The sequence below is a fragment of the Anolis sagrei genome, chromosome 2, assembly GCF_037176765.1.
Source record: "Anolis sagrei isolate rAnoSag1 chromosome 2, rAnoSag1.mat, whole genome shotgun sequence".
NCBI classification, from domain to species: Eukaryota; Metazoa; Chordata; class Lepidosauria; order Squamata; family Dactyloidae; genus Anolis; species Anolis sagrei.
In genome coordinates this window covers 196,185,117-196,199,705 of record NC_090022.1, presented here as the reverse complement: position 1 = coordinate 196,199,705, position 14,589 = coordinate 196,185,117, and the positions used below count along the sequence as shown (strand labels likewise).

General features: G+C 41.1%; 1 protein-coding gene across 2 annotated transcripts in view; it reads left to right on the top strand.

Moving 5' to 3' along the window:
- The first annotated feature begins 310 nt into the window (after positions 1-310).
- KEL (Kell metallo-endopeptidase (Kell blood group)) overlaps positions 311-14,589 on the top strand; it is a 55,190-nt gene continuing 40,911 nt past the window's right edge. Inside the window, exons 1-3 of one of the 2 annotated variants that reach the window (XM_060762674.2) lie at positions 311-396; positions 6,651-6,798; positions 14,314-14,446. In XM_060762674.2, coding sequence (XP_060618657.2) covers positions 6,781-6,798; positions 14,314-14,446 — 151 coding nt within the window. In that variant the 5' untranslated portion in view covers positions 311-396; positions 6,651-6,780. Of the gene's footprint in view, positions 397-6,099; positions 6,282-6,650; positions 6,799-14,313; positions 14,447-14,589 lie in introns of those variants that run through there. The other variant, XM_060762673.2, reaches the window with a different exon arrangement.

Here is a 14,589-nt window from a genome sequence, read left to right as displayed (position 1 = left end):
TCAGCCTAACATTCGCTCATTAAATGTTTAGTCTCATTAGAGATTAACAAAATGTGTACATGCATTTCTATTAAAATGCCAGCCTCTGGATAGGGACCGCTAATAGTTGACTTGCCTAGCTTCACAACATATGGTTTAACTAATATGTGCAGCCTAGAGGAAAGTTGACTGTATTTTATAGCAATCGTTATCTCTTCATCATAAGAACCCAACTCTCCATGTGCGTGTCAAGGATAAGCAAGCACATACTGAGTTGTTTGGAGGTGTGTCCTACCCTGGAGAAACTTGCCGAAGAGCTAAATAGAAAGCTTTGGAAATTTGCTTCTATGGACTCTGCAGCAAGAGACGTTGCCAGGCTCAGTGGAGTGCGTGAATACAACTGGACACCTTCCTCAGGTACAACACTTGCAAAACCTCCAGATTACAGTTGGTTTCAGCAATAGGCTTTGGGTGGCAGGCCTTGCTTGCCTCCCTCCATTGCAAATAACTAGATTGCTTCTTAGACAAGACTCACAGCCTCTGCCTGAATGCTTTCAAAATTATCTTCAGAAAAGGTAAAGTGAAGTAAAGGCTTTATGGAGGTCCGATTTACCTTTGTTTCCAGACAGGCAGCTGGATTTCCAAACTACTTGCTGCGTGGGAAAAAATTAAGGTATTCTTCAGTGTGCTAACATTCAATCAGTATTCATTCTAACCCCTGCCCTCCCAGCCCCAGTTCTTCAGAATGTAAAACCTACCATGCTGTGCAAAAATGTCATTTCCCCAATATGACTGGTGTATGGGGATGGTAAAAGAAGGGACTGGTACCCTTTCAGAATGATGATATAAAGCTTCCAACTTTCTGTAAGCAGCAGATAAAATCCAGGACCAGGGGGAGGTGGAACTGGTGGACCCTCCTCTTAACCAGGTGCCTCATCCCACAGGAGTTGTATACCTAAAGGGGGTAGCTGGGATAGAATAGGGATTCTGATGATATACCGCACGATCCACTTCCTGTCAGTCTCCCTTCCTGTGCTAGAGCAGTGGCTTCGGAATTGAAATCTCTGCAGCCAGGAGATTTCAGCATTATGCCGAGACTACCCTGTCAGGATGTGGCTTAGGACTTAATTGCCTCTATGACAACTATGGGTCTGTCCCAAATGGTACCTGGTCTTACTCATGCTGCTGACAAAACTCTAGACCTTATTTTCAGTGGTGGATAGGATTATAGTAATTGTGATGTGGTGAAACTCTCCACAGTTCCATTGTCGTGGACAGATCATTACCCGGTCAGGTTCAGATGCACTGGGACTTGGAATGTCTTCAGGAGTGGTCCACCCCAGGAGCCTGATGGATCCAGATGGGTTACTGCTGGCTCCTGGGAATTTTTCTGTGACTTTGGCAGGCAATTCTGTTAAAACTCTGAGTGACCTCTGTAATAGGACAATGGCCGGGGCAGTGGATAAAATTGCCTCGAAGCATCCCCTCCAGAGATTTGGCAAACAAGATGGAGATGAGGGTGAGTCTGACAGAACACTGGCTAAAGTTTATTTGAAGGCCTACTCAGTGGCAGTGTGAGCAGCAAATAAATTATATTTTGCTGCCACCATGGCATCTGTAAGGAGCAGCCCAACAGAGTTATTTTGAGTGATCAGAGAATTATTAAACACTGGCCTCAAGTAGAAAATGTTGACCATTCAACAGCCCGCTCTGAAGAATTTGTGCGGCACTTTGCAAATAAGGAATCTCAGATCCTCTGTGACTTAGGTGCTGTAGCTGATAAAATTCCATTGGGTGTAATCAACCATGGCTCATCTTTGTTCAGAGTTTGTCAGGTGGAGCCTGAAGATGTGGACAGGATTCTGGTTAAGAACTACAACTTTTGAGATCTTTCCTCTTTCTGCCTTAGAGAGGGACTGACTGTCTGGGTGAAGCATGTTGTCAATGCCTCCTTACAATAAAGTAGAATTCCAACTTGCTTAAAGGAAGCAGTTGTGAAGCCTATGTCGAGAAAGCCCTCCCTGAACCCATCTATAATGGGCAATTATCCATCACTGCTTTACTTTCCATTTTTGGGAAAGCTATTGGAGCATGTAGTAGCCTCCCAACCCCAGAAGTTTTTGGATTAAATTGATTATCTCTAGATGCATTTCAATCTGGTTTCAGGCATGGATATGGACCTGGACAAGAGAAGTTTGACCCTGTTAATGTTTCTGGATTTCTCAGCATCTTTCAGTACCGCTGACCATGGTATCCTTCTGAGCCAACTAGGACTTGGAGGCACCGTGGGCCCATCTACACTGCTGTACAATGTAATTTCATAATGCAGTTTAGCTGCATTGAACTGAATTATATGAGTCTTACTGCATTATATGGCAGCGTAGATGGGTCCTGCTTTACTGGTTCTGTTAAAAAAGCACTTCCTGAAAGGGTGAATCCAGAAGATGCTAGAGGATTCCTGTTCAACCCTCTGGCCGTTCGTTTGTCAGGTCCCTTAGGGCTCTGTTTTGTCCCCCATGCTACTTAACATATACATGAAACTGTAAGGAGAGGTCATCCAAATTTATGCAGATTACACTCCACTACTCCTTTCCACCCCGGTCTTGAACCAGTCTCTATTATCAGTGACAGACTAGATGGGGAGAAACAAATTGAAACAAAATCCAGACAAGGCAGCAATGCTTCTCATCAGTTGGAGAACAGATCAGGAACTAGGAATTCTGCCTGTGTTATATGAGGTTACATTCCTCCTAAAGACACAGGACCACAGTTTAGGTGAACTCCTAGATTCAGCATTGAATCTGGAGTCCCAGGTTTCTGTGGTAGCCAGGAGTGCCTTTGTAGATTTAAAGCTTGAGTGCCAATTGCACACTTTTCTTTAGATGTTGGATCTGGCCATAATGATACACACCTTAGTTACATCCTATTCGGATGACTGTAATCTGCTCTAGTTGGGGCTGCCTTTGAAGAGTGTTTAGAAACTTCAGCTGGTCCAGAGAGCTGCTGCCAGATTGTTAACTGTGGCTGGCTACAGGGATTATTCAACTCTCTTATTGAAACAGCTCCATTCTTTCTGGGCACAATTCAAAGCGTTGGTTATGATCTATAAAATCCTATTTGGCTCAGGTCCAAGCTATTTGGCACATCATGTGGAGTGATACTATTTTTATGTACTCTATACTGTTAAAAAAAACCAGGAGAACATTTCTTTTAAAAGATATAGATGGACCAAATGCTCTTATGTTGTATTATAAGTATAGTTATACCTCAGTTATGAAATAGATTTATTCCTGGGTATCACATTTTTAACAGAAATATGGGGGAAAAAATGGGGGAAAGGGTACTAGGTTCCTACACCAAAAAAAACAAACAAACAAAAAAAACTGTTCAGCATATTTTTAGCATGTTGTTCAAAACCTACCATATGCCCATGTGAAACCAGCATAGATAAGACTTGTACAAGTAAATAAAATAGTCGAACGCTTCAAGTATTTTTTTTCCTTTTCACCAGCCTTTACTTTTCTCATTAATTTGGTTTTCATGGCTAGATTTGCAGATTATTTTTTAAAAAAACCATGCTGAGTATAGCTGGTGAAGTATGCTAATGTGCTTGCTTTCCCTTTCTTTCCCTGTTTTGGCTGTTCATACAGGCTCAGTAAGGGATTCGGTTGCTGTTTATCTTGTCTATTGTAGAAAGGCATACACAGCTAGTTGTAAAGTCAGCAAAATAATTCCTTTCATTCTTTCTTCAAGCTTAATTTCAGAGATGCTACAGGAATCAGGTCTTGAATGACTGTGCTTTTCCACCTTTTTCAACGTCCCAGCACTGATGTTGTTTAAAAAAAACCTCCTGTTAGAGGAATTAGAGGAAAAGGAGGGACTTGGTGGGTAGAAAAAGACTTTTTAAAGGGGATCCTTTTTGTTAGAGGAACTCCCTGCCCAGGAAAGCCAATTGCCCTCTTTCCTGCTGTGTTTTCGGCGACAGACTAAGGACCTCATCACACGTTTTTATCGTTCTAGGCTGCTAGATTTAAACAGTGTTTATATATATTGTTTTTAGTTGGCAAATAGATTTTAAACTGTTATTAATGTTTATATTATTGTTATTTTGATTGTATTAAGTGATAATTGTTTATTGTTATCTATTATCTATTGCTTATATTATTTTCTGTATCTATTGATTGTTGTAAGCTGCCCTGTGCCCCTTTGGGGAGAGGGGGTAGGGTATAAATAAAACTTAATATTATTACGATAATGATGATGATAATGATGATTATGATGATGATTAAAGGGACAGTCCAGCAGTGGGTGGACATGTTGACGATCACATGACGTCACTGGACTTCCTATTGAAGTCCCACCATCAACTGGAGTGGGAGTGTCGTAGGATGCTTCTGTGTTGTGCTGGCTCCACTTTCCCAGTGTGATGGGGGAAACGTAGTCTCTCAGGACCCACTTCTTTCATTTGATGTAGGAAGTGTCTCTGCTGTTTTGACACAGAGGCTGGTGAAATGGCATAAGGGAGGGGGGTGTCCGTGTGATGAGGTTGCCAAACTTTTTTATTCAGGCAAGCTTTTTAAAGCAAAAAAGTTTTAAAGACCAAACCAGGGTGTGCTGTGTTTTATATATTTTAATAGATTTATTTAATGTTTTTCTTGGTTTTAACTATGTGTTTTTAATATTTCTGTGTTTAATTCTATTTTAATGTTTTTATGGGGGGTTTTTTAGGTTTTAAATTATATTGCGTTGTTTTTCTTGTTAGTTGCTGTTAGAAAAAGCAGGTAGAAATAATAATAATAATAATAATAATAATAATAATAATAATAACAATAATAATAGTAATAAAGGTAAAGGTTTTCCTCTGACATTAAGACCAGTCATGTCCGACTCTGGAGGTTGGTGCCCATCTACATTTCTAAGCTGAAGAGCCGTCATTGTCCGTAGACACCTCCAAGGTCATGTGGCTGGCATGACTGCGTGGAGCACCATTACCTTCCCGCTGGAGTGGTACCTATTGATCTACTCATATTTGCATGTTTTCGAACTGCAGAAGCTGGGGCTAACAGCAGGAGCAGACACCCTCCCAGGATTCAAACCTGCAACCTTTTGGTCAGCAAGTTGAGAATAATAATAATAATAATAATAATAATAATAATAATAATTTGTTAACTAAGGAATGTCTGTATTTTCAAGTGAATCTCGCCAATACTTGAAAGGTTGTACAATTTTCATATAAATTGGAGATAAGAGATATAATTTTATTTAAGGCTCTTCCAGACAAGCTCTATATACCAGGATCTGGTCCCAGGTTTTCTGCTTTAAGCTGGACTACATGAGTCCGCATTGCCACATAATCTGGGATAAACAGAAAAGCTGGGATCCTGGGATAAAGGGCCTGTGTGGAAGGGCTCTTACTTTTTAGAGTTACCAGAGAGAAAGTTAAAATGTGAAGACTGGAACTCATGTTGGACACTTTTCTGAACAAAATCGACAGAAAAATTGAATTAGGGACAACGATCACCAGAAGTGGATAGCAGAAAACTGGGGCATGAGAAAAAGATGGACAGGAGAAAGAATTCAAATGATGGGTTTGGCTTAAGTCCATTTGGCTAGCAAGCAACAAATGCACGGAAGCAGAATCACAAGAAATTCTGCATCCTCACATCATATGCAATATGTAATCATATTTCTGTTATGCCTTCTCCATTGCAAGCAACTTTTAACAGGGGACACTTTGTGACAGGGAAGAGAGGAGAACAAGCAAGACAACCTTCTCACTCCTAGTTGTGTTCCCTTTGAAATTTCCTCCCCATAAGATTCAAACATTACTTAAGAGGACCAGAAGAAATATGAATAGACATGTTAAGGATTAAAGCAGTTGACATAAAAAGGATTAAGCACCGGCTTTCTCTGCTGCAAAACCTCCATCCCAAGAATGTCTCGAAATGGAAGAAACCCATTCAGCCAATATTACAGTGTAATGTGTAGTTTGACCCTCAAGACTCCCCCCCCCCCATCTCCTACCATTGAGTGCTACATTTTCTGTTTTCAAAAAAAAAAATCCTGTGAGAATATCATTAGCAGAAACATGTAAAAAATTCCATTGCTTCTAGGGAAGGTGGGAACAGAAGTAGCAATGGAATCCAGGGCTCATGTTATTTCGATCTTCATTAGCAGAAGCCTCAGGGCCTCACTATAGCAGGTTGAAACAGGTGATGTGCAGAAAATATATCAAGGACAGACCAGAACAGACTGTTGAAGTTATGGTGAGGTGGGCAGAACAGCAACCGAAGAAAAATAATGTAAGCCATGGGGTATCTGGGGAACAAATGTCAAAGATCCTTAACTCAAAAGATATGACAAAAGGGGTGCGCCTGGGAAGGAAAGAGAGACGTGAAGGAAAGGGAGGAAGGAAGGAAAGAGAGGAAGGAAGGAAAGAGAGGAAGGAAGGGAGGGAGGGAGGGAGGGAGGGAGGGAGAGAGATTGCAGACTCCCAACACTAGCAATGTAGTTTACTTTGCCTAAAAAGATAATTAATATGGTCATTCCATTCTAGGGATGTGTGAAGTGTATATTCTAGTGTTAAAGGAAGAGGGTGGGTGGAGTAGCTCCGAAGTTCTGTTTTCTTGAAGGATGTTATTTTGACCATCCTCTCTGCCACTCCTCTTTAGTGCCTTCAGTTAGGCTGGAAGAAAAGGCTTTGTCTTTGATCTGAAACTATATTCTCTGCATGAGAAGAAGGTGGACAGGAGAAAGAACCATCAAGAGCAGAAGTTTTACAAGGAACTCCACAGTGAAACAATGAGGACTCCACCACAGGTTGTATAAAGCCCAAGCCTAATGCTGTAGTGTGTGTGTATCTGTCTTTCTGTCTCTCCTTCTGTGTGCTTCTTTGCTCACATAAATTCCTCTGCTCTTTTATGCATCCTCTCAGCTATTATTATCTTTGTACTTCAAGAAAGCTTTCAAAGAGCCTTTGCCAGCCTTTTGACACAAAGATTTTATGTTACCACTGTCCAAATGTTAAACTCTGATTTGTAACAAAAAATTAGGCAACAAAAATATATCTCTGTTTTTGTTGCCTAATTCTGTTTTAGTGCATAAAAATGAACAGTGTTATTGAAGATGTTAGAATGTTATTCTTTCATGATTTGCAGCCATACCATGGGTTTGTAAGGAAAATATTCTAATATATAAACTCTATAAGCTCTTGCTTTCTGGCAGCGCTTCTCTTTTTCAGATAATAATAATAATAATAATAATAATAATAATAATTGTATTTCTTACCCGCCTCTCCCCATGTCTCAAGGCAGGTTACAACGTTGCTAAAACACAATAATCTAAAACCATTCTTCAAGACACACATATTTAAACATATTTCTACAAAGTACATATTAAAATACACATTAAGCATTTGGTATTATTATATTTTTTTATCATGTCAGAAGAGACTCGAGAAGATACTGCAAGTTGCTTCTGGTGTAAGAGAATTGGCCTTCTACAGAGACGTTGCCTAGGGAATGCTGGGATTGTGTTAGCTAGGAGGCTTCTCTCATGTCCCTACAAGCTAGAGCTGACATATGGGAGCTCACCCCATCTTGTGGATTTGAACCAGCAACCTTCACGTTAGCAACCCAACCTTCAGGTCAGCAGTTCAGTCAGCACAAGTGTTTAACCCATTGCGCCACTGCGGCTCCATTACTCTTTCTGTGACTTTGCAAAATTTTGTTTAAAACTATTAAAACCGATGTCCACTGAACTTAATGGAATTTCTTTCTGGGTATGCAAATAAGGGATTGTACTGAAAGGCAATCATATTTTTACATATTTTTAATTGTATTGGTTTCTAGGAGAGTTTTCTAGTTTGATTTGCATAACTCATACACTTCCATTATTCCTGTTCACTTTGTGTTGCATTTGTTTGCCCTTTACAGAGAAGTGAAAGCAAAAGTTAGAGTGAGCACACAGACATTAGGAAGTTTCATAGCCAGCCTATGGTCCCAGAGTCCTTGATATTGAATATATTATAGGACATGGTAGATATATTTTGGAACTGCAGATGTACCTGCATTACATGGCAAAAAATTATATATGTTCCAGGATAGTGTGTCCATCCATTTTTTTCCTGACCAAGGGGGCAAGATGGCTCCCCTTGGCCGACAGGGCCCTGTGCTTAATCATATCTAAGCACAATGGTAAATCTGGCACTGCCTCCTTGAATTGAGGTAGCATCAGAAGGCAGGGGGTAGAAAAAAGTGGTAGGTGTTTAAAATTAACTTGCTGGTGTGGCCGTTTAAAATTAACAAGGTTGATCTAATTTATTATTTTTCAAATAAAGAGTGGTGTTGATCTCATGGCTGGGCTCAGCTGGAGAATGGATGGCAGCCCTGAGAACAAGGGAATCAAAAAAGTGGTGCTTGGCTGGGAAGACATTTTTTTCTCCCTCTCTTTGGGATTGCCATCTGCTCCCCAGCCCAGTCCAGCCATGAACTCAGTGGGGAGAAGGTAGATTATTCCCTGTACCATCAATAAGAAAAAAATAAGTGTTTCGAAATTCTTTCTCCTTGGGGCTTGGGGTTTCTTTCTTCTTGGGGCCACTGCTGCTGCCGTCAAGCACTTCTATGGCAGAGCCGCATTGGCAAAGTTGCTTGCTATGAAGCTAAATGGTCAAAGGTTTTGACCACAACTAAGCACCCTGCCCTGTGATCAACAGTGAGTTGGTAGCTTGCTCGATCTTCTTACCATTGATTTAACGGCGTGTGTGTATCAGAGGAAATTTGAATTTGGGCAAGGTGCGGCTAGGGATACATTTTAAGGATTCCTTAATGGACCAAACTAGCCAGGTGTTATATGGGGATCATAGCTTCCTGGTAATATGGCTGTGTAGCTTTAATTTTACATTTAATCCATATAATTATTTGGTTTTCATTGTATCTGTTTAATGCTCAACTTTAAACATATTTTATTAAGTTGTTTTTCCAATGTCTTTCCATGTTGTTAACTATATCCTTTCATACCGCCCCAACATGGCACATGTTTATGTTTCCCAATATAGTGTGTACGCAATTCTTTCTACATGCGTGTAAGATGTATATATAACTATTGCATTGCCTTATGGTCTGTTGACTGTAATAAAGGCATCACTGATCACTGCATACAATTTCACCCTGGTCCGTTATGAGTAGGGTGACTCTCAGTCTGCTCTGAGACAAAATACTGATTTATTTTGCTGGTGAAGAGTCTGATCATTGTCACTGATCTTGCTGCTCTCCAAGTTGCTAAGGAAATGATATACAACATTCTTCATACATGGATTAGAGAGTTTTTATATTTTACTTATATTTGGATTATCCAATCTGTTGCTGCCTTAAATGGTAGGGCTGTGCAAAACCTCATTTGTCATATCTATTTCATAATATTCATACATACAACACAATATTAAGAAACGTGAAGGGCACCCATGCAAAAAACTGGGAAATGTAGTTTGGGTAGGTAAGGACCCCTGTGGCAGAGAATTCAAAGGGCCCCATCCTAAACCACATTTCCCAGAATTCTGCTCGCTTCAGAATACCAGGGCTGCCCATGTTAAATTCTCAACATGGGCAGAGTGTGGTCCCTGCCTATTTCTTTCTGGGCTAGCCATGTGCCCAAGGGGCTTTTTCCATTGGCTGCCGTTGATCATCTGGTCCCAATTCAAGGTGCAGGTTATTACCTATAAAGCCTACCTCTGTGACCGCATCTCCTACCACCAACCTGCATGATCCCTCCTAACCTCTGGGGAGGCCCTTCTCCCTCACAGACATGACTTGTGGGAATGAGGGAGAAAGCCTTATCCGCTGTGGCCCACCAACTTTGGAACTCACTTCCTGGTGAAATTAGGCAAGCCTCCGCCTTAGCAGCCTTTCAGAAAGATCTGAAAACTTATTTTTTCCCGATGTGTCTTTGGAGAGTGACCATCTATCCCATTTTTGTTTGTTCCATCTACAGCGTTGCCTCTACGATGCACTTTCCCCCATCCTAAACTGAAAGCCTAACCCCACTGTTCATCCTTTTGGGCTCCTCGCCATCCTCCTCGGGGCCTTTTGAGGGAACCAAACCCAACCTTTTGGGGGAGAAACGGTACTCACGACAGAGACCTTGAGATTCAAAACATTGACTGATGACATTTCAGAAGAGTTATGTAAATCTCATAAGTGACTCCAGGTCTCTGTTGTGAGTGCTGTTTCTCTATAAGCACTATATGAGGGTTTTGTGAGACCAGTCAGTCTTGATGCTGCATGGTTTCAAGGCAAGGGTGTAGTAATGGTAAGGCTGTGGACCAGATTTTCGTTCTTGCGGACCACTGGTGGTCCATGGACCACAGGTTGGGAACCACTGATGTAGGAGAATATACTGTATTACATATTTTCTTACATGAAATTAAAAAATGAATGACTAACTGTTACACAAGTCTGATTGCGATTTCTTTGTGTAGATTACTCACAAACCGAAACTGTATGAATTGGACATTTTATTTAACATGTAGTTTATCAAAGAGAACAGATTTGGTTGAGAATACAGAATTTCGGAGGAGATGAGAAAGAAAGAAATATATATTTTTCCCTCCTTCTCTGGAATTCTTTTCCCTGAACATGTGCCAAAGCTTATGTCAGTGTGATTCCAGAAGCAGCAAAAGACCTTTTATTTCAAATATACTTTTGTTGAGCAGGGATAGGATGGAGATTAGGTGAGGCTAAATCAATGTAACTGAGGCTCCTTCCACACAGCTGAATAAAATCTCACATTTCTGCTTTGAACTGGAATATATGGCAGGGTGGACTCAGATAACCCATTTCAAAACAGATATTGTGGGATTTTCTGCCCTGATATTCTGGGATATAGGGCTGTGTGGAAGGGCTCTTAGATTTTGATGTTAGTGGCCAAGCCATTAGAATAGGTGGAGTGGAAATTGTCATCAATGTCTTCAATGGACCTTCCCAATACATTGGCATGGGATTCTCACCTTAATGTGCTTTTGGGTGAGATTATTTATTTATCCATATATTGATTTATTTCTCATTTGCATTTTACAAAAGGTGCTGAAAATGGCACCTATAAAATTAATATAGATATGCACCCATTTGTCCTGAATAAAAGATTCAGAGAGAAAGAGAATCTTAACTTCTTTCAGTATTGAATGAGACTTCAATGCGTATTGTGGACCATAGTTATATACTTGTTCCTTGGACTTGTTCCTGGTGGCGTAGTGGGTTAAACCGTTGAGCTGTTAAACTTGTTGACCGAAAGGTTGCAGGTTCGAATCCGGGGAGCGGCGTGAACTTCTGCTGTCAGCCCTTCTGCCAACCTAGCAGTTCAAAAAAAATGCAGATGTGAGTAGATCAATAGGTATCGCTTTGGTGGGAAGGTAACAGCGCTCCATGCAGTCATGCTGGCCACATGACCTTGGAGGTGTCTACGGACAACGCTGGCTCTTTGGCTTAGAAACTGAGATGAGCACCAACACCCAGAGTCAAACACGACTGGACTTAATGTTAGGGGAAAACCTTTACCTTTATCTTTACTTGAGCCAACAATGTGATGCGGTGGCAAAAATGCCAATGGGATGTTGGCCTGCATCAATAGGAACATAGTGTCTAGATCTAGGGAAGTCGTGCTACCTTTGGTTAGACCACACCTGGAATATTGTGTCCTATTCTGGGCACCACAATTCAAGAGAGATATTTACAAGCTGGAATGTGTGCAGAGGAGGGTGACTAAAATGATCAAGGGTCTGGAGAACAAGCCCTATGAGGAGCGGCTTAAAAAGCTGGGCATGTTTAGCCTGAAGAAGAGAATGTTGAGAGGAGACATGATAGCCATGTATAAATATGTGAGAGGAAGTCATAGGGAGGAGGGAGCAGGCTTGTTTTCTGCTTCCCTGGAGACTAGGACGCGGAACAATGGCTTCAAACTACAAGAGAGGAGATTCCATCTGAACATGAGGAAGAACTTCCTGACCGTGAGAACCATTCAGCAGTGGAACTCTCTGCCCCGGAGTGTGGTGGAGGCTCCTTCTTTGGAGGCTTTTAAGCAGAGGCTGGATGGCCATCTGTTGGGGGTGCTTTGAATGCAATTTTTCTGCTTCTTGGCAGGGGGGTGGACTGGATGGCCCATGAGGTCTCTTCCAACTCTATGATTCTATGAAATGCCAAATTTAAAGAAATACATTTACATTTTGTATATTTGCATAGTGTTCTGAATAGAAAAAAATCAAATGAGAAATGTGTTGAATTGAAATGCTAGGCATGAAAAATAGTATAGTTGTACAAAAAATAATGGGGAAACTATTTAGGATTTTATCACACGAAGGTGACAACACTATGTAATATCCATTACTGTCCCTCTACCTCCCCTCAATGAAGCTCTCCACTGCTATTGATGGGCAAAACATGTCAGTAGACCCTGGTGGTGTCATTGTCTTGGGATGTACCTGGTGTAATGAGATCCAGGTACTTCTGTGGCAGACGCCAGTGATGTCATGAGGTGGGATTGCCTTCCTCTATCTCACTGAAAAGGAAACATTAATTTTTAAAAGTTAACCCATTTACTTACTTTAGGCAAGCCACACTCTTGCCAAGAAAACTCAATGGGTTTGCTTTAGATATTGTGATATCCTCAACACTGTCTCTCCACGTATACAGTTTTCAACCTTTGTCAGCTTTCTTTGCCCCAACATCAATGTTCTGTGCTTTAGGTCCCATTGGCAGTGATGGGCAGTGGCATAATCAACATTGTCCATTATTAGGCAATAAAATACAGTTAATAAAATTTGCTACCAGCTGTTGTTCCTTCTTTGTGTTGCTTTCAGCTTGTACTGGAAAAAAAGAATTAACAGTGTGGTGTGCTACTACATAATACAAGAGACTTATTTAAACAAAACAAAAAAAATTCTGGATTTTCTCAAACCCTTTATCTGTAAATAAGATGCAGAAAAAGCACTACCCCTCCAAATAAGTAATGTTTAAAAGCCTGCCTTGTCTTATAACCACCCCACCCACATTCTTGTATTTTGAAGCAATGTTTCCCCTCATTCCTCAACTGCCAAATTTATTTGTTAAGGTAATGGTAATTTGCGTATTGTTTCTATACTCTGAACATCTGTCTCTCAGTTGTATGTGTGAAATGATTCCAGGTGAGGTTATGAAAGTTCAGAAAGCTGTGATGCATGTTCTGTCTTGGGGCCTTTGGCATGATACCCCATCAATATTCTCATGCTGCTGTTTGAAGCCATATTCATCAAGAGATTCACATGGCAGTGTTATGAAAATGTTTTAGGGACAGAAATCAAGCTAAACTCACAACCTTCACTGCCAGTCTCATTGCCCTTCATACATGGAGGGTAATTTTTTTAAAAAAGAGGACAACTTCCATGAAAAGTTTCTACGTGATGGATTTGTGTATGTGTTTTCAAGACACCTGACAACTTATGGCGACCCTATGTACTTCTTAGGGTTTTCTTAGGCAAGGAATACTCAGAAGGGATTCTGCTAGTGCCGCCTTCTGGGGCCATGGTAGTGCAGTGGGTTAAACTGCGGAACTTGCTGACGAAAAGATTGGCTGTTCAAATCTGGGGTGTGCTCCTATTGTTAGCCCCAGCTCCTGCCAACCTAGCAGTTCAAAGACATGCAAATGTGAGTTGATCAATAGGTAACACTCTGGTGGGAAGGTAACAGTGCACCATGCAGTCATGCCAGCCACATGACCTAGGAGAAGTCTACAGACAACACCGGCTCTTCAGCTTAGAAATGGAGATGAGCAGCATCCCCTAGAGTCGGACTCAACTAGACTTAATATCAAGGGGAAATCTTTACCTTTCCAATTCTTCTGAAATATAGGCAGTCCCTGAGTTACACATGTCTGACTTACATACGACTCCTACAACTTCATCTCTGTCTTCTTTCTCTCTGTTTCCACATGCTGGTAGAACAGAGTCCCAGCAAAAATGTGTTAACTCTTCCCTCTGCTGTTCAAAACTGGCTGGATTTACACTTTTAAAAGGCACCTGTTGCAACTTACATAAGCTTAAGAAAAAGCCTAAAGAACCTATTTTGTTTGAAACCTGGGGATTTCCTGCATATTTACAGCACCTGATATTGTGTTGGCAGTCTCCCATCCAAGTACCATACTAGCCAAAACTGACCATTCTCAGGTTCCAAAACCAGACTTAGTCTCTCGCTGGTAAATACTTCCAAGCTATGTAGGCCAATGGTGCTCTGGTGATGGGGCAAGTCACTGTTTTCAAGTCTAAACCAGCATCTCATGTATGACTTACAGCCATATTTTCTTTCATTCCAGGTCTCTGAGGACTCAGGAGGAGTTGTAAAAAGAAATCGACAAAGAAAAATCCTGCTCCTTGGTGTTCTGCTGTTGCTAGTGGTCCTTGGCCTTGTGCTACTCATTGTCTTCACAACTCTTACATGTAACCTAGGTGCTAGAACAATCTTTTTTTTTATGACTTATCCTCTGTTTCAGCCACACAATAGCAGTGGGAGGGACCACGGCTTCCCTTCCTTCATTTTCACATACTTTCTAGCCACCCAAATGGCAGAGAGATTAAAAGAAACCTGAGAA